The 24,017-nt window shown below is 40.5% G+C and overlaps 2 protein-coding genes across 3 annotated transcripts in view; both read right to left on the reverse strand.

Moving 5' to 3' along the window:
* The window catches only part of rngtt (RNA guanylyltransferase and 5'-phosphatase), a 100,507-nt gene extending 99,787 nt beyond the window's left edge, over nt 1-720 (reverse strand). Inside the window, exon 1 of the mRNA XM_030406042.1 lies at nt 292-720. Within this exon, the coding sequence (XP_030261902.1) occupies nt 292-355 (64 nt within the window). The 5' untranslated portion in view covers nt 356-720. The remainder of the gene's footprint in view (nt 1-291) is intronic.
* A 3,103-nt stretch (nt 721-3,823) lies between these two features.
* Nucleotides 3,824-23,031, reverse strand: LOC115574442 (interleukin-31 receptor subunit alpha-like). 2 transcript variants are annotated; one of them, XM_030405973.1, is made up of 16 exons: nt 22,408-23,031; nt 18,853-19,119; nt 18,582-18,708; nt 18,311-18,489; nt 18,081-18,202; nt 17,203-17,226; nt 16,826-16,994; nt 15,105-15,184; nt 14,802-15,012; nt 14,479-14,646; nt 13,769-13,870; nt 13,544-13,684; nt 13,303-13,440; nt 5,026-5,110; nt 4,779-4,860; nt 3,824-4,438 (listed from the first exon to the last, which is right to left on the reverse strand). In XM_030405973.1, the coding sequence occupies exons 1-16, from the start codon at nt 22,460-22,462 to the stop codon at nt 4,031-4,033; spliced, it is 2,358 nt and encodes a 785-aa protein (XP_030261833.1). In that variant the 5' UTR covers nt 22,463-23,031; the 3' UTR covers nt 3,824-4,030. The 2 variants fall into 2 exon arrangements, with proteins under 2 accessions (XP_030261833.1, XP_030261832.1); XM_030405972.1 differs by having other exon boundaries at nt 14,479-14,649; nt 22,408-23,029.
* Between the last annotated feature and the right edge of the window lie 986 nt (nt 23,032-24,017).

A 24,017-nucleotide genomic window follows, 5' to 3' on the forward strand; every position in this document is an offset into this window, starting at 1 on the left:
AGGACTACACTGCTCACTAACGTCACTGTGTTGTGATGCTAGACATCCCATTTATACGTGACTGAAACAGAACCAAGTTGCTGCCCGGTGCATCAGGACGTTGGGAAAATTTTAAAAGCGGATCATAACATTCCAGAGAAGGTACCCAGATTATGTTCTATCACCATTCAGGGTGAAGAACACAAGATGCAATAAATCCCACAGCTAACAGCTAATTATAATAGCAACTGCAAAACGTAACGTTAATTTAGTATGATTAATGAAGCGTTAGATTAACTGTTTTAGTCTCACCTGCCACTGGCTGTCCTCTCCTGGGACAATTCCGCCATCGAGGAGGGGGTCCGTTATGTGACATTTTCAGGAGAGGTTTTGGTGCAGTGAATCTAAGTAGCTAGCCTGTAGCTTGATGTTCCCCCTCTCAGATCACGCCGATTCCCGGTCGTCGTTCACCCAAGCACCGCGGACTCAAGGCCCTTTAGCTTCTAATTCAGAAGGATCATCCAACAAGTTTGAGCCCGATCAACATCCTGACGGGCCGGCGGATATTTACACAAAACATATGCTGTTACGCCTCACGGACGATAAGCATCCCAAAAATGGCGTTATGTTTTTATTCCGTTTCTTCTTAATCCAGATTGTTAGCAATCAGCTAGCACAGCCTCGCTACAGTCAACAAACGCGCTAGCTAGCTAGGGCTAAACTAGCTAGTCTTCTACTCTGGTTGCTAACGTATGTAGCTCAGACGACAACCTTCGTGCTACCGCCACCTGCTGTACACATGAGGAAGGACACAAAACTGCTAAATTCATGATTTAGAATCAGTGTCTGTTATGTCTGTTTTCTCGAAGTTTTGGCATTTCATCATTATCTTAGGACCATGTAATGTACTTTTACCTTTCTGCAACAAAAAAAAAAAATAAAAAAATGCACACATGCTTATAAATGTGTACTCTTATCACAGACCATACCACCCACTCTTTCAAATGGATTAAAAGCAGCACATTGAAAGCAATAAGTACTCAAACAACAAGACAGGAGGTAAAATACTGATTTTCCTTTGTTTGTTTTACATGTTTGTTTAATATTCTCGTGATTTTCTGCCACAGATGTCCTGGTCATGTTTGTTGTTACATGTTCAATAAAGTACAAACTCACACCAATTGTCAAACATGTTTAACTGTAGACGTATTACATAAATGTGAATATACGTGAATATTTATTAAAATGTTTCGATGTATTTGGTAATGAATTAACTTTGAACCGTTTAAAGGTGCACTATGTCGTCTTTTGGGGGGGAAATTTTGACTAGAAGAGAAAGATCTTTGTTGATTTTTTAGGCCTAAACAAACTGATTAACAATCAGACTGAAAAAACAATCTGACCAACACAATTTCATGCTGTTTTACTTTGTTTTTATTAGCTTCAAACAGTGTTCTGGGACCTTATTTTCCTCTGAGAACAGCTTGTTTATTCAGTTAAGGAAAAAAATATATATTTCTGAGTTTTTATCATTATCTCATTGATGTTGAAAATATAAAACTTCTGAGTTTGAATTTCTTCTTCAAAATAACATAGTGCCCCTTTAACAATTATATATATATATATATATATTTATATATATATTTTATAAATATATATATTATATATATATATTATATACATATATATTATACACACACACACACACACACAATATACAGTGAACAAAATTAGATTTGCGATAAGGCATTACATTATATCTGTAAACAGCATGTTGGGTGTAGTTCTGGAGCCCTTTATAGCATATTTTATACAAAAATGACTAATGTGAAAGGGACATCTAAAAATAGTAATACTATCACACAGCTTATGTAAAGTACATGTTAATGTTGTAATTGATGCCAAGTTGTGCATTAAAAACAAACAGGAAACACCTGAGAATCTTAATATAGTACACGGATAGTATTCTGAAACAACAAAATTGAATCCTCACTATTTACACAAATCTACCAAGCTACCATGGACAAACCCGGGCGTTATTATATAATATGATGCAGTCTGAACGCGTTCACATTTGTTTCATCATTTCGACCTCCACAACATCATGTATTCAATGAAACAAAAAGCCCCCTGCTTGAGGGACATACAGTATATACATCATACCTGCAAACTTGTCGCTTTTCTGCGACAATCGCATTCACGTGAATGACCCAATTTGGGGGGGGGGGGGGCTATGGACGGGACATGGACGTGTACCAGAGATTATCAGTCAACTGCGAACATGTGCGAGTGGATGATGCTGAGGCAGGGACGTGCACATGATTATAGCTGGGCAGGGGCTCAAAGTCAGAAAAGGGCAGGATGTGTTTTTAAATTTCTGGACCTTAATAACACTATGTAGATTAATTATTGTAAAATTAATAAATAAAGTACTTATAGAAAGCTAACTACTTAGCTGTGTATCCTGTGTAGCTGTGAGTGATGCAATTATTGTCAACATGAGTTTATTCACATTATCATAATACTGAGCTTTGGAATACATGCAATTCAGCTGCAATTCTTAAAAAAGCAATGAAACACTGCTTTATTAACAGGCTATTTATTGGAGGGCAAGTGCAAACTAGAAATACAGGCTACACGTCTAAAAATGTGACAAAACCAAGAAATGACCACTGTGACTGTTACTGTGACTGTTAGTAGGAACAGCAATGTTTACAACAGCAAAGTCACAGTAAAATCTGGAAGAAGCTGAAGATTTGTGGCAAGATAAACAGCCGACACAGACAGCTGTCAGATTAGATTATTAACTCTCATTTAACACGCTGTTAAATTAACAAGCACAAATGGGCGCTCTTCTGAAATATGACTCACATTCAAGCACGTTGAATAAGTGGAAAGCGACTTGTTAGCCCCCACAAGGAAGTTATGTTAATGGATTTATAACTCACAAAGGTTCAAGTTGCTCAACTGTCACATCTCATCTACGTGCACGGTGGAATTCTCCATGAGGCAGCGGGTTCTCTCTCTCTCTCTCTCTCTCTCTCTCTCTCTCTCTTTGTCTTCAAAATAAGAGCTATACATTGCACCCCATTGGAGTTTAGAACTGGGTTCTTAGCGGGGGGCTTTTAATTTCAAAGTAGCGACCGTTCGTAGAGAGAGACAGCGGATCGGACAGAGAAGGGCTTTAGGCTCAACACTCACACACCACCATATTACGTACGAAATGCGTAAGGTAGATAACAGTGGCGTTTTTATACCGCCGTTTTTTTGACATCCCTTTGCACAACTAGAAATTATTTATTCATTTAAAAAACACACAAAAAGGGCACTTTTTAATACGAGGCAAAAAGGGCAGGGGCTCAAGCACCCCTTGGGCCTTATGTGTGCACGTGCCTGTGCTGAGGTGAGGGGACTGACTGGAGGCTGAACGTAAAGTACGTTGCATTCACTGTCAGAAAGATAACGGATTTGTCTTCAAAATACGAGCTTTACATTGCACAGGTTAGAACTGAGTTCTTAACGGGGGGCTTTTAATTAGAAAGCAGCGACCGGTAGTAGCTTGCCGCAGTGTAGCTATCACCAAATTTTCCAAAACCCATATTCATTTTGTCAAAACACACGCTTTAAGGGCTTGCTTTTTTCATTCTGCAGGAGATTGCGGATTTCATGAGAGAAGTTGTCAGTCTCATTTCTTATACAGCATAATGTGAGCATAGATAGACACTTTAACGCCACCCCCCGCCAGTGACACTGTCACCTTTTTTACTCTGAGGAGTTTGCAAGTCTGATACATATATTATGTCCATATAATTATCTCTGTAAAAAACATCAGGTTGACTCAATAAAGCAGCAAGTATGCACATTTTTATTATATAAATATTTACATGTTTGTATCAATAAAAGATATACATTGGCGAAACGTAAACATACAGTATTTTACACAACAAGGCATTACATTTTGATAAAGTCAATCATCTTTACTTCCATTCCGTATCGAGCGCAGTCCGACTTGATTCTTGCAAAGTCGTTAAAAGTTTTCTTGTCACCTCCCTTACCTGCCCTGACCTTGTTCAAACATGTCCAAACTGACGTAAACACTCAGCGGTGGCATCTTTTCTGGCTGCTTCACTGGAACGCGTTTACATGGCTTACTGGTCTTCGGAGCAGGAGTTTCCTGGGGACTCTGACTTCGATATGGGCTGGACAGGCCGCTCTCTGAAGAAAGCAGATGTGATAATTCTCCGGGAGAAGATGGAGGCTGCGTCTCTACAGGTTCAACCGGGTCTTCAGTTTGTCTGTCTGTTGCCGGGGCTATAGCAGGGTCATCATATCCTCTTGTCTGGTCACTTGCTGGGTTTTCATTACAGCCTGTGTCAGGCAGAAAGGTGGACACTGTCTGAGCTTCCTCAATGTAAATGCTGCTACAGATGCTTTCGGATGGCTCAAAGGTGCATGGGGCCTATGGACATATCAACAGGTTGACACACAGACAAAGAAAGGGTTAATGAAAAAGAATGAACATAAGATACAATCTTGGACACAGAATTGTGACAGTAGTACAGGTTCTCCATTGAAACCACCTGTGCAGGTTTAAAAGAAAATAAGCGTTGGAGGCTCTTTTAATTAACTAAAAGAAAAAAGGTTACAAAAGAAGGCACTGGAAAGAGTACACAATTTACAAAACTTCAAAGAGTTCATTTACACTTTTTTGAATAAAGCAGCACCTTGTCCCCTCATGACCACAAATGACCGACAATAAATGTGAGTAGCGTTTAAAATGGATGTGATCCCCTCCTCACCGTATTTTGACTTTCTGACGCCAACAACGCCACAGAACTGCGGCCAGGATCAGGCACTAGCTGGTCCTTGAATCTCTTCCACCTAAAAATCAGATTATAAGCTTCATTAAGACGATTTTTTTGTTTGCAAATGTAAAGGCCAATAACTGCACGGCCACAAAATGCAGTACAATATGTGTTTTATTATTGCTTAAGCATGGAGATATCCATATCGCGTGATCGCTGACAATAAGACGTTGACACTTACCGAACAGCACAACACAATCCGACAGTTAACACAAGGAATATAAGGAGGGTCCCGCGGATGATGAGAGTTCTGTTGAAATGCGGATCTGTCAAAGAAAAGAATTACGATGAACGAGTGACACACCATAACAAAACACATTCTTCTGACGAATGGGCGAGGCCTGATAATTTATGATGTTTTGAGCAACCGGTACAGTGCCACAAAACATCGTAAAGAGTTGGTGACTTCTGATAAGTGAGTGACGTGAGTAGTTATTACCCCTGAGTGTATCAAGCTGAGCAAGGTTTTCTTTGACTCGCCCATGAAAGTGTGTTTTTGTTTGCTGTCCAATTAGGGTTATACTGTTTGGCGCAGCTCTTTGATCCATGAACTCAGCCATCCCAGTTTCCAGGTCTTTCGGCTCATTGCTTCTGGTTCCAAGTTTTGGAGCAACAGAGGCTTTCTTCATCTGCAGCAAGCTTGAAGGACACTTCCCTGTCTGTGACTGTTCAACCCTCTCTGAAATCCTTTTTGGAAACATACCGACCCAACTCACCTTGTTCTTGATGGGAGAATATGGAGTTTTGTCTATAGTGGAGTCGGTGCTTCTCTCGTACAAGATATAGTAAAGGTAACTTCCTGGCTGAGCACAGATGTATATTGATGAATCACACAAACTTGTGAAACTTAACATTACAGCCTGCATGACAGTACCTGTTTCACCCAGACACCGAATACGTGTCATGTCGTTTAAATGATCGACCAACTCATTTTTGAAAGCCAACTGTTGGGATGACCGATTAGTCGTTTCAGACCTTTGAAATTAAACTAGCCAACGATAATGCTAACACCAAGAGTGAAGCCCTAGATAAATGGGTGGCCTCCCTCGAGTCTGCAGCCGAAAGCCACTCCGACCTGATAGCTGCGCTGGAGCGGGACATGGCTAACATGCGGTGGGAGCTTGCTACCCAGAAAACACGAAATGAGGATTTGGAGGCACGCTTGGACTCGATAAGCCCCCTTTATTGGATCGGGCACACCATAAACTGCGCGTGAGACCGGGTAACAGTGACCCGCAGAGAGCCTTCGTCATCAGATGCCATCATTACCAGGAGAAGGAGGAAATACTAAGGAGGGCTGGGCCAGATGAAACAACTGACTACAGCTTCAGCTTTAAAGACCCAAAACAGGCCAAGGATTTCATAATGAAAAACCTTAAGCGTGCAACCTGAAGATTTGACAGCGCGATGTGACGTGCTTTCTGTGTGTTCCCACATCCTGTATACAGAAGTATGTTTGACTAACGGTATCCGGACTGCCATCTTGATAAGGACTTTGTTTAAGCAAAGGGGATTTTAATATCTCCGATCTACAGCAAAAGCGCAAATTTACAACAAACTTTCTGTTTGGGGTTGATTTGGCCTTGATAACACATAACTGGTTGATCTAAAATGTACACTTCCTTACACCTCCTCACTGTTCATTTTGGCCACAAGGCCATGTTAGCATAACTGAACAGTTTGGAAACTTGAGGGAAATTTAATGTTGTTCTATTGTCCAGTATGTACCAGTGGAAATTTAATTATATATGTAATTTTGGTTTTGAACTGTTTGGGCCCTGACAATGCATGACTGGTTGGTTCAGAAGGACTGTCTATGTTTGTTAAGGTTTCTCACATAAAGTGGGATATAAATAAGGTGCTAGACTGGAAATGTATTGAGTGTGTACTGTATTTGATTACAGTTAAGATCAGCTGCACCATGTGATTCTGTCATTCAAATAGCTTTGGTGAGACTTGGTGTCACGATGTAAGCTTTGTTATGTGTAATAGTTTACGACTGGGGGAGTATGCAACCTTTCTTTTGGGGAGAGGCCAGCAATGGGGTTTTGTGAATGATGTGTTTGATTCTGTGTTTTCGTATTTTCTGTTGTTTTCATGTTTTTTATTATCGATTTTAACTGCACAATGTCTAAACGGAGATCTTTCAATTGTGAAAAGGCTTTATGATCAGGCTGTTTCTAGGCAGGCTGCTGTCAGGTCATTTCAGATACCAGAATATGCCGACCCCTAATGTTAGTGGTTCGGGGCAGGTAAACACTGAATTTACAAACTGGAACACCAAGGGGCTTAACCACCCAGTAAAGCATAGTAAGGTGTTTTCTTATTTATCAAAGCTGCAAACAGACATAGCATTCTTAACTGAAACACACCTGCTTAATAGGGATCACTCTAGACTAAAGAGAGGGGGCTTTTCTCAGAATCTCCACTCCAAATTTGATGCTAAATGCCGTGGTGCAACCATTATCATCCATAGGGAGGTGCAATTGGTACAAACAAATACGATTCAAGATAAAGACAGTTGGTTTATTATTGTTCAAGGACATTTATTTTATTTACCAGTGGTACTGGCCTGCGTTTATGCTCCAAACTGGGATAATGCTAAATTTTTCACTGACTTTTTCTTACTCCTTCCAGAATTAAACAGTCACCAACTGGTCCTCGGGGGAGAATTAAATTGTGTTCTAGATCCCACTATGGACCGCTCCAGACTTGCTAAGGTCTAGTGAATATGATGGCATCGTTATCTCTGACCATAGCCCAGTAACAATGGTGCTTTGCTTTCCAGATAACAAGCCTCCACAATGCACCTGGAGACTTAACCCATGTCTTTTGTCTGATGAAGATTTTGTGAACTTCCTACCCGCTCAAATTCACTTCTTTCTAGAAACAAATCAATCACCAGACACGAGCCACTCTAACCTGTGGGAAGCAATGAAAGCGTATTTACGTGGTCAGATAATATCTTATAATGTAAGCATGAACAGAAGACAGTTAGCACGCCTCAATGAGTTGATCTCTTTGATAAAGGATGTTGGTCATAAAAATCTCATCTGGAGTAGCTGAGGAGCTTCATCTTAAATCTTGCCAAGAATCCTACGAGCATGGGGAACGAGCCAGCAAACTACTAAGCCATCAGCTAAGGCAATCCCGCAGAGGCTGGATTAATAGCAGAGATTCACACTCCAGAAGGGATAACCACAGATCAAAAAAGCATAAATACAAAATTCGGGAAATAGCCACTAAAAATTGTGATAGCACTAAGTTAGCTCAGTTTTTCGATAGTCTTGAGATTCCAACCGTAGGCCAACAAGACAGGGCAGACCTTGATAGCAACATTTCAGCAGCTGAAATTGATCAGGCAATTAAAAAGATGAAGAGTAGTAAGGCTCCAGGGCCGGATGGCTTCCCAATTGAATTCTTCAAAAAATTCTCATTCAAACTAAGCCCTTTTTTAAAAAATGTATATACCGAGGCACTGGAGCGCAAGACTCTCCGTCCTCCAATGACCCAGGCCACCATTTCAGTCCTTCTTAAGAAAGGCCAGGACCCCTCTGAAAGGTGAGTCATTACGGCCTGTGAGTCTACTCTACTGCGACTACAAAATCTTGACCAAGGTTCTGGCTAGTAGATTGGAGTCTGTTATGCATACAGTGATACATCCAGATCAGACTGGTTTTATTACAGGGCGGCAGCTTTTTGGCAACATACGAAGGCTTTTTAATATCCTTTTTTCCCCGGAAACTCCACCTACAGCAGAGGTTTTGCTCTCCCTCGATGCTCACAAAGCATTTGACTGGATTGAGTATGAGTATCTTTTTGCATATCCAGGGAGGTTCGGTTTTGGACCTTAGAAATTATCTCTACCTTTGGAGGGATTTCAGGCTACAGAACTTACTTAGAGTTTGCTCTTCCCTATTAACGAACAGGCTCGACATGTCTTTTGAGGCATATCAACTAAAAGAAACTTGTGACAATTTTACCTATCTTGGTGTATCAGTAACCAGTAAATACAGTGATTTATTCAATCATAACTTTAAACCAGCCCTAGAGAGGGCCAGACAGGACCTTATCCGTTGATCAGCGCTGTCTATGTCGCTTGCTGGCAGGGTTAATTCTGTCAAGATGATAATTATGCCCAGGTTCTTATTCATGTTTCATACATTACCTCTTCAGAGAGCTAGATAAATTTATGTCCACCTTTATCTGGAATAAGACCATCCCACGAATAAGGAAGGCACATCTTGAGAAACAGAAAGAGGCAGGAGGCTTAGCATTACCAAATTTCTTACAATATTACTGGGCAGCTAATATTTATAAACTAATATACTGGGTCTCTGTGTCTTATAAGGAGGGTGGACCTGCATGGGTTGAAATGGAACGACATTCCGCTCATCCGGTGTCCCTACCTCCTTTAGTATGTGCGCCATTGCCACTGAGTAAGCAGCGCCTCACAAATAATCTTTTGTGAGTGGCTCACTTCGAATATGGCCCCAACTCAGGACCCACTTCAAACATAGACAGGCTATGCCCTCTCACCCAATCTCGGCCAACGCACTCTTTCCACCCTCACTCATGGATACAGCATTTAAGTTATGGTTCCAGAATGGTCTGAAACAGGTGAAGGATCTTTTTAAGGATGGTGTGTTCATGTCATTCGAGCAGCTGGTAAATGAGTATAATATCCCAGTTCGCACTATTTCAGGTATCAGCAGGTGCTTGTTTGTTCGGAAACTTAGTCATATTAGGGCAGGGTGGGAGGAGGAACTAGGATTTGAAGTGTCGGACATCTCCTGGCAAAGCGCAATTAAGAGAATACATTCAACTTCGATTTGTATCAGACATGGTTTGCTTCAGTTTAAGGTGCTCCACAGGCTTAGTCTATCCAGGAGTAGGCTTGCCAGGATATGTCCAGATGTTGATCCGACTTGCTCTCGATGCCGTCAGGCTCCGGCTACCCTCTATCATATATTCTGGGCTTGCCCAAAGTTGATACAGTTTTGGTCTTTAATTTTTGATACTTTTTCTTACATCTGTGACTAGTGTTGTCAAGATCGGTCTTTTTTTTCTTTTTTGAGGGTCTTGGTCTTGTCTTGGAATCGAGGGCATTTGTACTTGGTCTTGTCTCGGTCTCGGACTGGGTGGATTAAGACCGGTCAAGACCACTGCTGATAGGCTTTTTGTCCATGCCTTACTGAAAGGACCCTCTCAAAAACAGCAAATAACCTAATAATAAGCTAATAATCACTGGTAGTGTAAAAATTTCCCCCAGCTGCAGCTGCTACCTGCCCGGTGTCCGTGTGAGTGTAACTGACACGCCCCCCTGCACACCCCATTGTTTCAACAGAAAGGTCTTGGTCTTGTCTCGGTCTCAACCTCTAAAAGTCTTGGCCTAGTCTCGGTCTCGGTACTCTCTGGTCTCGGTAATGTCTTGTTCTTGGTTGGTGCGGTCTTGACAACAACACTTTCTGTGACAGAGAGATAAGCCCCGCTCCTGAAATCGCAATATTTGGTGTGACCCCTGCTGGGATGGCGATATCTGGTGCACAATCAGATGCCATTGCGTTTTCATCTCTATTGGCCAGATGTCTTATTTTGTATGATTGGAAGTCAGATATACCTTCCACACACAGGCGCTGGGTTGAGGATGTAATGGCACACTTGAAACTTAAGAAGTTGAAACACATGATCAGGGGTTCAACCCAGAGATTTTATAAGGTCTGCCAGCCATTGCTGAATTATATTAACTTACAATTCCCTGCTGGAAACACTGGGACATAATTGACTGTTAACAATTCAAAACTCAATAAAAATATTTGAATAATATGTCATCTTTTGTGTGGGCTGTCCTCTTCTGGGTCACCATGGTAACCACTTGGCAATGTCCTTGGCTTTCTCAGTCATCCTCTAGGATGCGCGCGCATAGCAGATACAATTTTCTGGGCCTTAATAACACTATGTAGATTAATTATTGTAAAATTAATAAATGAAGTACTTATAGAAAGCTAACTACTTAGCTGTGTATCCTGTGTAGCTGTGAGTGATATGCAATTATTGTCAACATGAGTTTATTCACATTATCATAATACTAATCTTTGGAAGACATGCAATTAAGCTGCAATTCTTAAAAAGCAATGAAACACTGCTTTATTAACAGGCTATTTAATGGAGGGCAAGTGCAAAGTAGAAATACAGGCTACACATCTAAAAATACACAGACAGCTGTCAGATTAGATTATTAACTCTCATTTAACAAGCTGTTAAATTAACAAGCACAAATAGGCGCTCTTCTGAAATATGACTCACATTCAAGCACGTTGAATAAGTGGAAGGCGACTTGTTAGCCCCCACAAGGAAGTTATGTTAATGGATTTATAACTCACAAAGGTTCAAGTTGCTCCACTGTCACATCTCATCTACGTGCACGGTGGAGTTCTCCATGAGGCAGCGGCTTCTCTCTCTCTCTCTCTCTCTCTCTCTCTTCAAAACAAGAGCTATACATTGCACCCCATTGGAGTTTAGAACTGGGTTCTTAGCGGGGGGCTTTTAATTTGAAAGTAGCGACCGTTGGGGGTCAGCTCAGGACTAGTAACCGGAAGGTTGCTGGTTCGAATCCCTGGCTCCCCGGGTCGGGACTGAGCTACATGCCGAAGTATCCTTGAGCAAGATACTGCACCCCAAATTGCTCCCGATGTGCAGTTGGCACCTTTGTGGCAGCCACTGCCATCAGTAAGGGCCCTGCGATGAACTTGAAAAAGGTGGTATAAAGCAGTAACATCACCCGCGACCCTCATGGAGAAAGCGGTAGAAAACGAAAAAAAAAAAAAAAAGAGTGGCGACCGTTCGTAGAGACAGAGAAGCGGCTTTAGGCTCAACACTCACACAACACCATATTACGTACGAAATGCGTAAGGTAGATAACAGTGGTGCCGTTTTTTTGACATCCCTTTGCACAACTAGATTTTATTTATTCATTTAAAAAACACACAAAAAGGGCAATTTTTAATACGAGGCAAAAAGGGCAGGGGCTCAAGCACCCCTTGGGCCTTATGTGTGTGTGCACGTGCCTGCTGCACGATATGAGAAAAATCTGCGATGTGCGATAACACTGTTCAATATTGCGATGATGATATAAATTGCAATAAATAAACAAATATTGAAGTTCGCATATTATTAACTATACAGTTAATGATGGCTAACATTAGTTTTGAATTGTTGGTGTAGGTCTTTATGGTTGTTTTGCGGGTGGTGATGTTGGTTGTGTTTTCTCTAGAAGTTGCAACAACTGCTCGACATGTTTTACACAGTAACATTACCTGTGTTTGTAACATGTAGTCTCTCCTGAATCCACAATAAGTCCATATGGCAGAAGTGCTGTTTCTTTTCTCCACAAGGTCTTGATCGACCACATTTTATGGCTTTTCTCTCCTCCCTCAGCCATCAAAATCTGGCAACCACCACCAAACTGATGCCAATTCATTTTGTCAGGGTAGCTAACGGCTAGATGGGGCTTCATCTGATTGGCCCTTGTATCCAGGGCTCCGTCTGATAGGCTAAATGCTGGCATGCTCAAGGTGCATGCATGGCGCATGTAAACAAAATGATTTTTGGTATTCATTGTGTGTCAGGCAGTCTTTTGCAATGTGTTTATTGCACATGTTCATATCGTGATAACGATGAAAATTCGATTTATAGGGCAGCCCTAGTATACTCCATGATTTGTTCTGGTCAGTACGCACAACATCTATTTCATGTCTGTCCCCTTTTTTTTTCATTTGAGAAGCCTTTCCTTACATGAATCGAGGGTCTACAGACCGAGGATGCAGTTTTACTGTACAGATTGTAAAGCACACTGAGGAACCTTTCTTTTGATTTTAGGTTATATAAATACAGATAATATAGATATATTTATTATAGTAGTATGCTGTAGTACAGTGTCATTTCATAGCTGAATTTAGTGTAAAATGCTTGAACACTGTTGACTAGCCAGTCTGATCTCTGGCTTATGAGAATGGCTACCACAGCGTGACGTCAGGTTGTTTCTTTTACCCAAGCTGATTATATGTTTACATTTTTTGCGCAGCAGGCCCCCGCTTCCTTTTCTCGGCAAACCCTGAAGTCGAAACAGCCTCAATGCACAACCCACACTCAAAATGAATGGGAGATATGGGAGGTGTTCTCACCTCCGTCATTCTGACATGCCAAAACATGAATCCATCATAAGTGATGCATCTGTTGTGGTGAGACACCCGCTGCCAAAATGATCAGCGGGTGGGAGGGTTAGGGCCTCTGACTCAAGGCTTATCTTTAAGTGCCATCAGCTCTTATGAAGCCAAGGTAAATACCAACTAACCAACCTCAGGCTTTCACTGACATGCCACAACAATCTGCTCCTAAAGTCAGACACATTTAAACACTGTGCTAAAATATGTGTAAATGTGTGTTACAGACTACTCACCGAATCTTGTGGTTTTAAAGGACTTCACTTCGCTGTTGGTGGTTCTGGTGTGAGCTGTGGCTTTGACATAGACGGTGTATTGAGTATCTGGTGTCAGATCTTGCAGAGTGTGATGACTTTTGCTATTGGCAGTAACATCTGGAACAAACCCATGACAGAAATGCCGTAAAATGTAACAGGAAGGAGGAATAAGTATCTTCGATTGATTAGCAAACTTCAATCAAGCCTGTGGTGGCCTTACTGAGCTCTGGTCCTTGCTCTGTGCTGTAGAAGATGGTGAAGCTGACAACCTCTTCACTGCACACGTCCTGTGGCCTCACATCCCAACTCACATAAGCACTTTGGTGTCCGGGCACAACGCTGATATTGACATTCCCTGGATCTGCAGGGGTCATGTTCTCAAAATCAGTGTGGTGACACATAGACATACGTTTACAGAATCCTAAAAAAAATCTGAAAGATGTACCTCCTTCTCTGGAGCAGATATCAAGCACCTGTGCGCCATGACCTGTCTTGTCATCAAAGAGGGGAGTTACTGTGATATTGTATGGCGTCTTATCCAGGAGGCCTGTAAGAAAGGGGAGGCTTTTGTTTTTTCTGTAATCGGAAAGTGGCATTAAACACATTAAATCAATAAATGTAAATCTCCTTCAACAACTGGTCCTGCTTAGCTTTTTTTTAGGCATGCTTGCAGTGTAGCTTCATGGCCCTGTTCAGACCAGGCCGGGCCTGAGTGATCCAATCACAAGTGGACAGCTTGAAGCTCGCCACTTCACACTGAACTCACCGATTCACAGAATATTTTTAAACCGCAGATTTGTAACTTTTACTTAAGCAAAATATCTGAGTACTTTCACCACCTGCGGAGTTTAGGTGAGGTACAAATATGTCAAAGTTCCTTTGTAGCTGCGGGAGATGAGTCACAGTTATTGAGAACTCCACAGTTATCAATTTACACGATCTCTCTGGCTAATGGATGACACAGCAGCCTTCATATGTTTATTTCCACCAGTGTATCCATTACATGCCACACCCTGATGATGGAAATAATTGATATGACGGTCAAAAACATCATAGCCCACAAATTATCATGGGTTTGATGATGCCTCAGATTCCGGTATCAAATCTCATCTATCTTACATCCATCAACCACTTCACGCCTGTTGTCTAACATACCATCCAGACTTGCGTGAGTGTCTTTGGTCTCCTTCCAATAGTACTGCTTTCCATCGTGGGTGTAGTCGATCATGAAACCACTGACAGGCTGAGCAGGAGCCTTCCAGCTGAGCCGAATGACACCCTCAGGGGTTGAGTTCGTCTGGATGCCGGTAACTTCAGGGAGGCCTGCTAAGTGAGATCAAATGAAAATGAGCTAATTGCTTGATACCAAGCCACTTACATGCATCAAGGCAGAGCATTACTCCATTAAAATAAAGCAACATGAGGCATAAATTGTGGGAACCCATTAAGAAACCGAGATCAACAGCATCAATACTCACTCTCTCCAACGGCTGGAACATAAACAGAGTCCTCCGCAAACAGGGAGTCTTTATGGAAGACTTCAAGAGTTATTGTATGCGCATCTTCGTTCACATCAGAAATCGAACTGTCACATAAAGTAGCCATGTAATTTACTCCAGTCGTGTTTTCTTTGTAGGGAGTTTGTTTGATAGTGAAGTTAAATGTGTCTTGGCATGTTGGAGGAATCTCCTGCAGAGACATTTAGCAGCGCTTCAGTCACTGAGAAATACAAAAAAAGATGAAAAGACATATGTAAAGGCAGCATTCAGAGGCTTCCTTACCGTCCACATGGTATGAACTCGTCTATCTCCATTTTTCTCCACTTCTACCTTCCTCCACAGACGCGGCTCGTAGTCGCTCTCTGTTAAGGGTTAAAATACGTTTGAAATAACAGGACCACTGTTCTCACCTGGAACTGAAAGCAAAACAGCTTCGAGTTCATGGTAACTGCTGAAGAACAACTGTGAGGTGATGGTACTATTAGTCATTGTTTGTTTTTTGGCGTTCCAGGATTTCCTTTAGTTCTCAACTCTGAAAGGAACCTGATTAATTATTATGTGTCACCTGTCTTGGAATTGTCTGGTGTCAGTTTCCTGGTATCAATTTAACTGTCTGTTAACAGTTCACATTCATGTCCAAACCTGCAACTCAGATGTATGTCAGGTAGCAGTGGTGCAAGCTGATTTTTAGTCCCTTTCAATTCTCTTCTGAAGCAAAACCAGTGTCCATTTGTAAACAGGTGAACTAGATGAACATTGAGGGGCTAATTAAACAAACTAGGGCACATGGTTTAAGTTCATGGTGCAAGTGCATTTAGGGCATGTCCGTCTCCCTTTTACTAGTTAAACAGTGCATAATCTGGAAGGAGAGTAAGGGGTTGTATTGCCCCATTTCTCTGACATCCCTTCCCTCCCAACCCCTCCTATGAAACAAACGTCTCCCAACTCAACAGGCTGTGGGAGACAAGTATCAGCCAAAGAGTAGATCTATAAAAGTGCCTACTGTAACAGACGAGCCAGCAGGATAAAATGTTAATGTTTCTGCTAACCACTGAACACGGTCACACCACATTGACAGTCCTTCGAAACGTGCAAGGCAGACAAAGCTGCCAAGCCAGTGGCCGCAGTTTGAAGCTACATATAAACATATGTGAGCGTGAAACCTAGTAATGTTTTTACAGAGTTGTCTGTAAAAATGAGACCACGGAACAATTTCCAGCCTGTTTCACGGCAACAGCTGTGTTTTGTAAACATACCAGCCTTAACTTCATTGATCATTTAAATCTCCCGACACGTTGACAGAATCTGATGTTGATTTATGTTCTGTGTGTTCTTCTACACATCAAAAGCTCACACACACAGTTCAGACTTATACGACAACATGGTTTGAAGTGAAGCATCCGTCCTCCTGATAAATCCTGAGCTCCATCAAAACAGTCTGAAAATATTTATTCCAGAGTTTAAATCTGTTTCCTCGGCTGAGTTTCCTCTGTCCTGTCAAGTTAAAGACTAAAGTTTTAGTTTTCCTGCTCAAATGTGCCACGATATTACCTGCAGCGTCATTATTGTCATATGGACATTTTTCATATGGCCCCTCTAATCATTAAAGTAGAATGTGGTGAACCTGCTTATGCAGTGTGCACGGAAAAATACTGCACCACTGACTTTAGATCATGTTATGTAAGTCACTGGCGCAATTGCTCACTGCTGCTTAGCACTGCCCATTTTAAGACCCACATGCCCATGGGCCACTCAAAGCATGGATGCATTTCTAGGTACACTGACACATGTTTAATCCTTGATCTTCATGACACCAGGACAAAAGTGGTGCCAAATTATTGCCTTTTTGTACCCAAGGTATATTTGTCTCATCTACATTCTATTACAATTATTAGAAATACAATTCAGAAAGTCAATAGTAATGTATGCTATTCTTAAAAGCGGATGAAACATAGTGTGTGGTCAGGTGATGCAGATGGAAGCAGTTTTTACATTGTTCTTACTTTTCAGTTTGGTCAGAACCGTCTTTTCCGGGCTCCAGTCACTCCAGGCGCCCTTGTTTAAATTACAGCGGACTGCAACTGTGTAGTTACTGCAGGATTCCAATCTTTCAGTGGTCATGTACCAACGTGCACTGTTCTCATTGAGAATTTCTATCTCTATGATCTCCCACTAGTAAAAAAAAACAAACACAGATTTCAGTCGGAAAAATCTGTTCACATTCTGGGGACCTAACATCTAATGCCTAATGAATCATCCTTCACCGCAATCCAAAGTCATCTAATTAACAAATAAAACAGATCTTATGTGCTTTGGAAATCTTTCACAGCTAGGTTTTTTGGAAATAAGATGCTTTGCCAGGGAAAAATGGGTCTCTTACCTTTGGAGTTCCTTCATTGATCATCTGGAACAGAAAAAGAAACAGAAACAGCCTTAATCAAAAACAACTGTTCTCTAGTTTTTACACTTTTTTTTATAGGAGCAATAAAGATTATGTTATTGGTGTTGCGGTTAGGCTTTAACTGACTGATTTTATTTATTACACATCTATTTTTCTGTCACCATGTTATTTTCACTAGAAGCAGTTTGCCACTTGCAAGAATTATATCCCGTCACCAACTGTACAGTATATGTCTGTAACTAACTTAAAATGCTCCACTTTTCACAGTTCACTGTGTATATATTGTTAATAGTTTAAGTGTTTTGAGCACACCAAAGGATCACCACATAACCACTACAAAATCTCTCACTTGGTGAAAAGAAGTAAGGAAAATGTCAAAAAACGGCCAATATAGAAGTAGCTCAAGAAATGTTCATAATTTGTTTGGAGGGCTGTCTTATTTCTTCTGCACCTCGACCAATAGAATGGACTGTCGGTGACCCCATTCATATGAATCATAAGGACCCTCTAAAATTTCAAGGACTATTATGAACATTGCAATGTACACCAAACCTCTGTTCACTTCAAGCTTTTCTTCGCCATGCATTTCATGTCCCTCTTTCTGTCTGTTGGTGTTTATTTGTTTAAAAAAAAAGTAAAAGAAAATAACAATGACAACAACAAAAAAAGTTTTCCAAAAATCTTCTTGTAGGTGTCATATTAACAGTTAGGTAAACACAATTGACAACGGTTGTCTTTTTCTGATTTGTGACTCCTATCATGAAAATCGTTGCCTGTGATTCAACACTGTCTCCTGGTCGCTTCCAGTAAATACTTCAAGATAAGATTAGATTGAAAAAGATCAGAGAGGGACGTACCTTGCTGTACTTGACCTGACAGTGGTACTTATAATTTGAAGCGTATGGCCAGATTTTCCACTTAACCAGCAGCTGATCAGAGCTGAGAGTCACACTACTCCACTTTGGATGGGGGATTTTTACTGGGGGAATATGAACATGACAGCACGTCAAAATGCAGAAACATGCAGACTTAAAACCAAAAGGACATCATTGAGAAAAATCCACAAAAATGACTATATGGTACTTACTAATATCTGAAGGTGTAAATTCAAAAGGGTCGGAGGTTGCTTCCCAAACAGCAGATTGAGCTTTCACAGTAGCACTATAAGACCCACTGAAATATGTGTTGGAAGATTTATATGTGTTCTTGCATGTTTTTTCAGTTGAGCTGCAGATTTCACCCGACTCAGAGGAGTCTGATTTAGTCCTGAAAGACATAAATGTTTTATATCATTAACATACAACAACATGGGAAAGAATTGCTCTTTACACAAAAAGGAACCAAATATGAGAACCCACCACAATACAGTGTAGTTTATTGTCAGTGAAGGGTCGACCTGATGCTCCCAGCTACATGTGAACTGATCTGGTGTACTATTTTCCATATTTTCATGATGGAGGAAGCATGACAGGTTGCTGGGTTTTACTGCAACGACAAAAAAGCATTTTCATATGTGAAGTTACAGCACAGGTAACTTGATGGGACAACAGATAAAAACTGGTTTCTTAATATGCACTGTCCCAAATAAGATGAAAATGCAGTTCCAAAGTTCCAAAAAACGCTTCTTACAGTACGTTTTGATGGTGGTGCCTCCGAGGACTTGATGGGTGTCATTGCTGTGGCATTGCAATGTAGCCCTGGGGAGAGTGAAGTTCCTCAGTGACAGGACTGCATGTGTCGAGTTGGTGTTATACCGGCTCCCATCTACGGATTTGTTGTCCAGCGTCCAGTAGACTTTGCCACGGACGCATGAAGTTAGGCACACTATCTCGATACTGGATCCAGCTTCAATGTACAGATCTTTAGGGACAACATCGCAGGTGTTCGTGCTGCCTTCTGGAAATGATGAGGTTAAATTCAGCCATTATTTTTCCAAATGATGATACAGATCGTGACATTAATGAGATAGTTGGACAATTCAGGAAATAGGATTATTTCGTCTCCTGGACAGAGTAAGAGAGGACTGACCCTGCTCTTGTCGCTCTAGAGCAAATGTACTGCTGGTTAGCTGAGTTTAGCACAAAGATTTTTTAAATTATTTTTAATTCATAATATCCCTACTTTCGTGCGACATCACATATTTTATTTTTCTTTCAATACAACACAAAAGAAATAACTAAATGCAGTATTGCTCTGATTGCAAATAAATTAGAAAGTAACCTATATAGACAAGTAGTTTGGTTCATTAGGTTGGAAGAGGGGAAGAAATGTTAAATAACTAGTATATTTTACTATCTATTACATGAAATATTTTGATTAACATGATCCAACAGTTTAATTATAAGTGTAACACTGATCAATCCTTTTTTGCAGAGCTATCAATTTTGCGCTGTCATGTGAGCAGATTGTTGCTCCGTGTGTTATCATGCGGCACCACGGCCCAGGACAATAGCTGCTTGTGTGCTGTGTAATAGCTGTATACAGGTAAAGTGACAATAAACACATCAGTACTGATGAAAATGTCATTCTAACTGACAGCGGGTCATTGTGCACTTCAATGCTTTTTATCTGAGTATTAATGTTATTGTTATAGAGACATTAACCATGTTATAAGAATTGTTAGTATTATTCAATTGCAAAGTGACTTGCAGGTACATTTTTAAATGTACCTAATGAACTGTTTATTTACAGCAGATGGATTTATTCATAGTTCAGCTTTTGAAATCTTGCCATCCTTCATCTAGTATCAAGTATCCGGTGTTTGGTCAGGCAAGCTAACACTGCAAAATCCCCCTTTAATCAAGCTCTCTTGGTCTGGTAGTTTAGTCTGCACCACCATGGTTAGATTGACAGATTGAGACCACGAAGTGATTGCCTGTAACTTGACGGTCTAAGGGCGTTATCTCACATGGTTTTGAGGGATCATTACTCAGGGATCTAAAGAAGTCTACCTCACGGTTGCACCAACTGGATGGTGAAACGTAACAAATCAAGTCGCGGTTTACGTTCGAAGATGACGCTTCTCAAGTTCTGGTGAGGATGCTCAGCGTGAGCGATGATGAATAAATTCATCTGTATATTTCTCGAATGAATCAACACAAATCTGTAACTTAAGAAGTCCCACAATGAGTAAAGATACAGGATGTGTAGAAATCACATTTTTGAGATTGTTTTATAATCGAATCACACACCAGGGTTCTGCGTTCTTTCTCTTCATAGAGTGTGAACTGTCTGAGTCAACCCCACGGAATTGCAAACTGCTCACAGCTCAGGTCTTATTTAGCCAAATTACAGCACAGGAACCTTCTTTTTTTAAGTGCTTTTTCACATCTGGTTTTCAGCGTGTTTTTCCCCACATGATTCTCCTGTACTAACCCATAAAAAGACGTGATTTTTCCAGTTTGCCACACAGTGGAAGCGGCATCTTTTCAGGAAAGGGCGACGGGCACATCTTTCTACCACTGTTGTATGTTTTATGTCAGCATCGTCAAGACTTTAATTGGCACACTGGTGGGGCAATTAAAAGTCAATGACAGTGAAAATCATTAAACCAATGCTGATTTCTTTTTTTTATTTGCTACTAGGAAACATTTTCCATTTAATGGCACCAGCTGTGTTCATGGAACTTGAGTCACAGGACATACATTATTTTTTTTTTCATCCGTGAGTAAGTGTTCCCTTAAAACCAAGTCGTAAAAAACAGGTGAAGCCTTCCAACAATTCTAAAGAAAAACAATTTGATCTCTTTTCTTGCAGTCGTCAATAGTGATGTTGCTTTTTCTTCGTCTACGAGCTCGCATGGAATATATTCAGGCGCTTGTTGTTGTGGATGACGTGGAATCAACACAACCACCAGTCCACTAAGGCAGAACCTTACAGCTGTACTTTAACTGAAACGTACTGTAGTCTATTTATTCACTTCACTTCACGCAGATGACCCTTGAGGCTTTCAGCTCCACAACCTGCTATGTGTGTCTGTGGTCACTGGTCCAGTCTGAGTGTTTAGTCTTTGGATGACTTCTGGAGACCACTGCAGCTTGAGTTGCCATCCAGCATTCAGCAGGGTTGTTGTGCTGCTTTTCAGTGCCCCAGGAGTCCCCTGAGGCTCAGAAGTGTCCCAAGGCTCTCTTGACTTTGTTTCAAAACCATAATCGAACCCTACGCGCGTTCCTGAATGTTAAGAGGGTTCTGTGGAACTTCTGTGTCTCATTTCTAAAGTAAAACTAGCTACTGTTGCTCTCTGTTAGTCAGAAGGCCCGAGGCACTAAGACAAGACACCCCAGATAAAACACACAGTCACATCCTTTGAACTGTCGAGGAAAATCCAACCGTGGTCGTTTACAAAGAAATCCACAGTCCGCCAGCATTACATAATGAAAAGAGATCGTCCACGGGCGTGTATCGACAAGCGAGAGAGATGGTCTGATTTTCACATATGCCCAATAAAAATAAAAAGGGATTAATACATGTAAATAGCAATAAATTGTTACACAGAGCCTCTCTAAAACAACATTTACACTCTCGAACTCTCTTAACTTGGGATTTTGCGAGTAAATTATCCACCATAAATTATCCATTATTCATCCAGAAAACTATCTTGAATTTTCTTTGGCCATGATAACCGTGTGGTGAAAATCTGATACGGTGACAGCCCATAATTACATAAATATAAATGTAAATATATGTATAATTAACTTTTGCATCTTCTTTTGACACGTTTTGCTTGTAAGCTACTGCTGATACCTAAGTACATGTAATATCACACACTTTAGAACTTTTGCTCAGTGGTGTTCTTATGTGTAACTTCAAATTCTACCAAGGTAATGTTTTAGCACCATATCTTTACTTTTTCTCCAGTATGGCTTGTGGGTACGTTATAGCCTGTAACGCCGTCTGTAACTGAAAATTAGAACAATAATTATAATAATAATAATTTAATTTGAGGAGTTATCGTAGACCATAAGCAAAGTTATATTATGATTCAAGCAAGTTTCGAACATTTTTCAGTTTCATTATCGCATGAAGGTGACTAACTACAGTGACCATCTCGATCCGAAACCAGAACACACACACGCACATACAAAAAAAAAAACAGCGTTTCCCAGAAATCCTAGACCAGTTAGCCGCTCAGCGTCTTCCACAACATGTCACACAACAAATATACATAAAGAGAGGTTAACTTACCCTTACAGGCGGAGGGTGTTACACCCAGGACTAGTAGGAAAAGAAGGGGATACATGTCCTCTATCCCATCACCAGAGCTGAGAGAAGTCGTCTCCTGGAGCTGTGGTGGTTCTCATCTGCTCGAGATAAAATAATAATAATAATAATAATAAAACACGCTTGAAGATCCACTCTACAGTGTGTGTTGGGGCACAGTGTGCACTTCACTGCGCCGCATTTCCACCCTGCTTGCTCTTGTGTTTTTTTAAGACACCATGCAACAGGAACTGATGCAAAAAAAAGAAAAAAAAAAGAAAACCCCTGAAATAAACGGGGGGTGTTTCTCAACAGGAGCCGCGGCGAGCCAAGAGGAAGTGACCAAACTCTTCGACCTGTCTGCCAAACTGATAATGTGTTTCCAGAGCACCGCGAGTTAAATCACTAAACCTTCCCGCTCCTGGTATAACGACGCCGTGAGTCACACACCTATACCAAACAAGACAACAAGTAGTCGCCTTGGGAGCCTTTTAGCTGGACAACATCGGGGAGGGTTGAGTAAGGAAATGGAGAAATGGATTCACAAAAGAGAAGTGCTGGAGGAAGTAATCAGATCCTTTTACTTAAGTTACATATAGTGGAGTACTGAGAGGCTACCACAGTAAAAAGTAAAAATACTCTCAAGTTTACAACATTTTAGGTTACTTAAGCATATCTATTTAAGTATAACGAAAAGAGGTATCCTAATAGATAGATAGATAGATAGATAGATAGATAGATAGATAGTTGACTTGCAACTTACACATCATAGTCTGTTTTACTGCCCTACTTTTGTGTTCATCTAGCTCCACCTAGTGGTTAGTAAGGTTGTTAATGAACAGGCAATATTTCTGGAAAATACAATCATATTCTGCGTCATCTAACTCCGTTAAAAATAGCTATAAAGCTTCCACAGCCTACCACATTTAAAACGATTAAAAACAGGTGTGACGCTACATTTAGTTATACGTATTCATAAGGCTAAATGTATGAAAACCCACTCATCTTCACGTGTTTTTATAAGTAAATCACTGTGTCACTGTGTTAATGTTTTGTGTCTTATTTTTGTGTCAGTTCACCTTGGACATTTTGTAACTGTAATTGATGGCATTGGTAAATTAGAATAAAAAACAAATAAAAACAACAACAAACACACAAAAAATGAATAAATAATAATTTAAAAAAACATCCCTTCATGTTATTGTAATTCACACGTTATTATAATCAAATCTCACTTCATATTAAGTCCCTGAAAGATCAAACGTTCCAAATGTCTTTGAGTATGAAAATAATATTAGGCTAATAATGCAATGCCTTGATCTATTCTTTTATTAATCATGTTGTTTTACTTCTTTTCTCCTTTCTTCCTTTTTTAAAAAAAAGTTAAGGGTTGTTGTGTTAATGTTTTATGTCTTATTTTGCAAAGTGTTATGACGTGTCTGTTCACTTTGGAAAATCGTTTAACTGTGACTGCCTTAAAGTTTGTATATTGGAAAACAAACAAACAAACAATTTTGTTTAAATATTTGAAAACTTAAATATATGAGTTATTAAAGCCTGTCGGGACATTATTAAAGCGTCTCTATGTAGGAGTA

Source organism: Sparus aurata, chromosome 22 (genome assembly GCF_900880675.1).
Source record: "Sparus aurata chromosome 22, fSpaAur1.1, whole genome shotgun sequence".
Taxonomy (NCBI): domain Eukaryota; kingdom Metazoa; phylum Chordata; class Actinopteri; order Spariformes; family Sparidae; genus Sparus; species Sparus aurata.

Bases quoted from the DNA above. Each gene is read 5' to 3' on its own strand.
- LOC115574442 (XM_030405972.1), bottom strand. From the start codon at position 22,462: ATGTATCCCCTTCTTTTCCTACTAGTCCTGGGTGTAACACCCTCCGCC. The intron at 18,709-18,852 runs GTAAGAAGCGTT...TTGTCGTTGCAG, and splicing joins CACCACCATCAAAACGTACT to TAAAACCCAGCAACCTGTCA. The intron at 15,013-15,104 runs GTAAGGAAGCCT...ATGTCTCTGCAG, and splicing joins GAGTTCATACCATGTGGACG to GAGATTCCTCCAACATGCCA.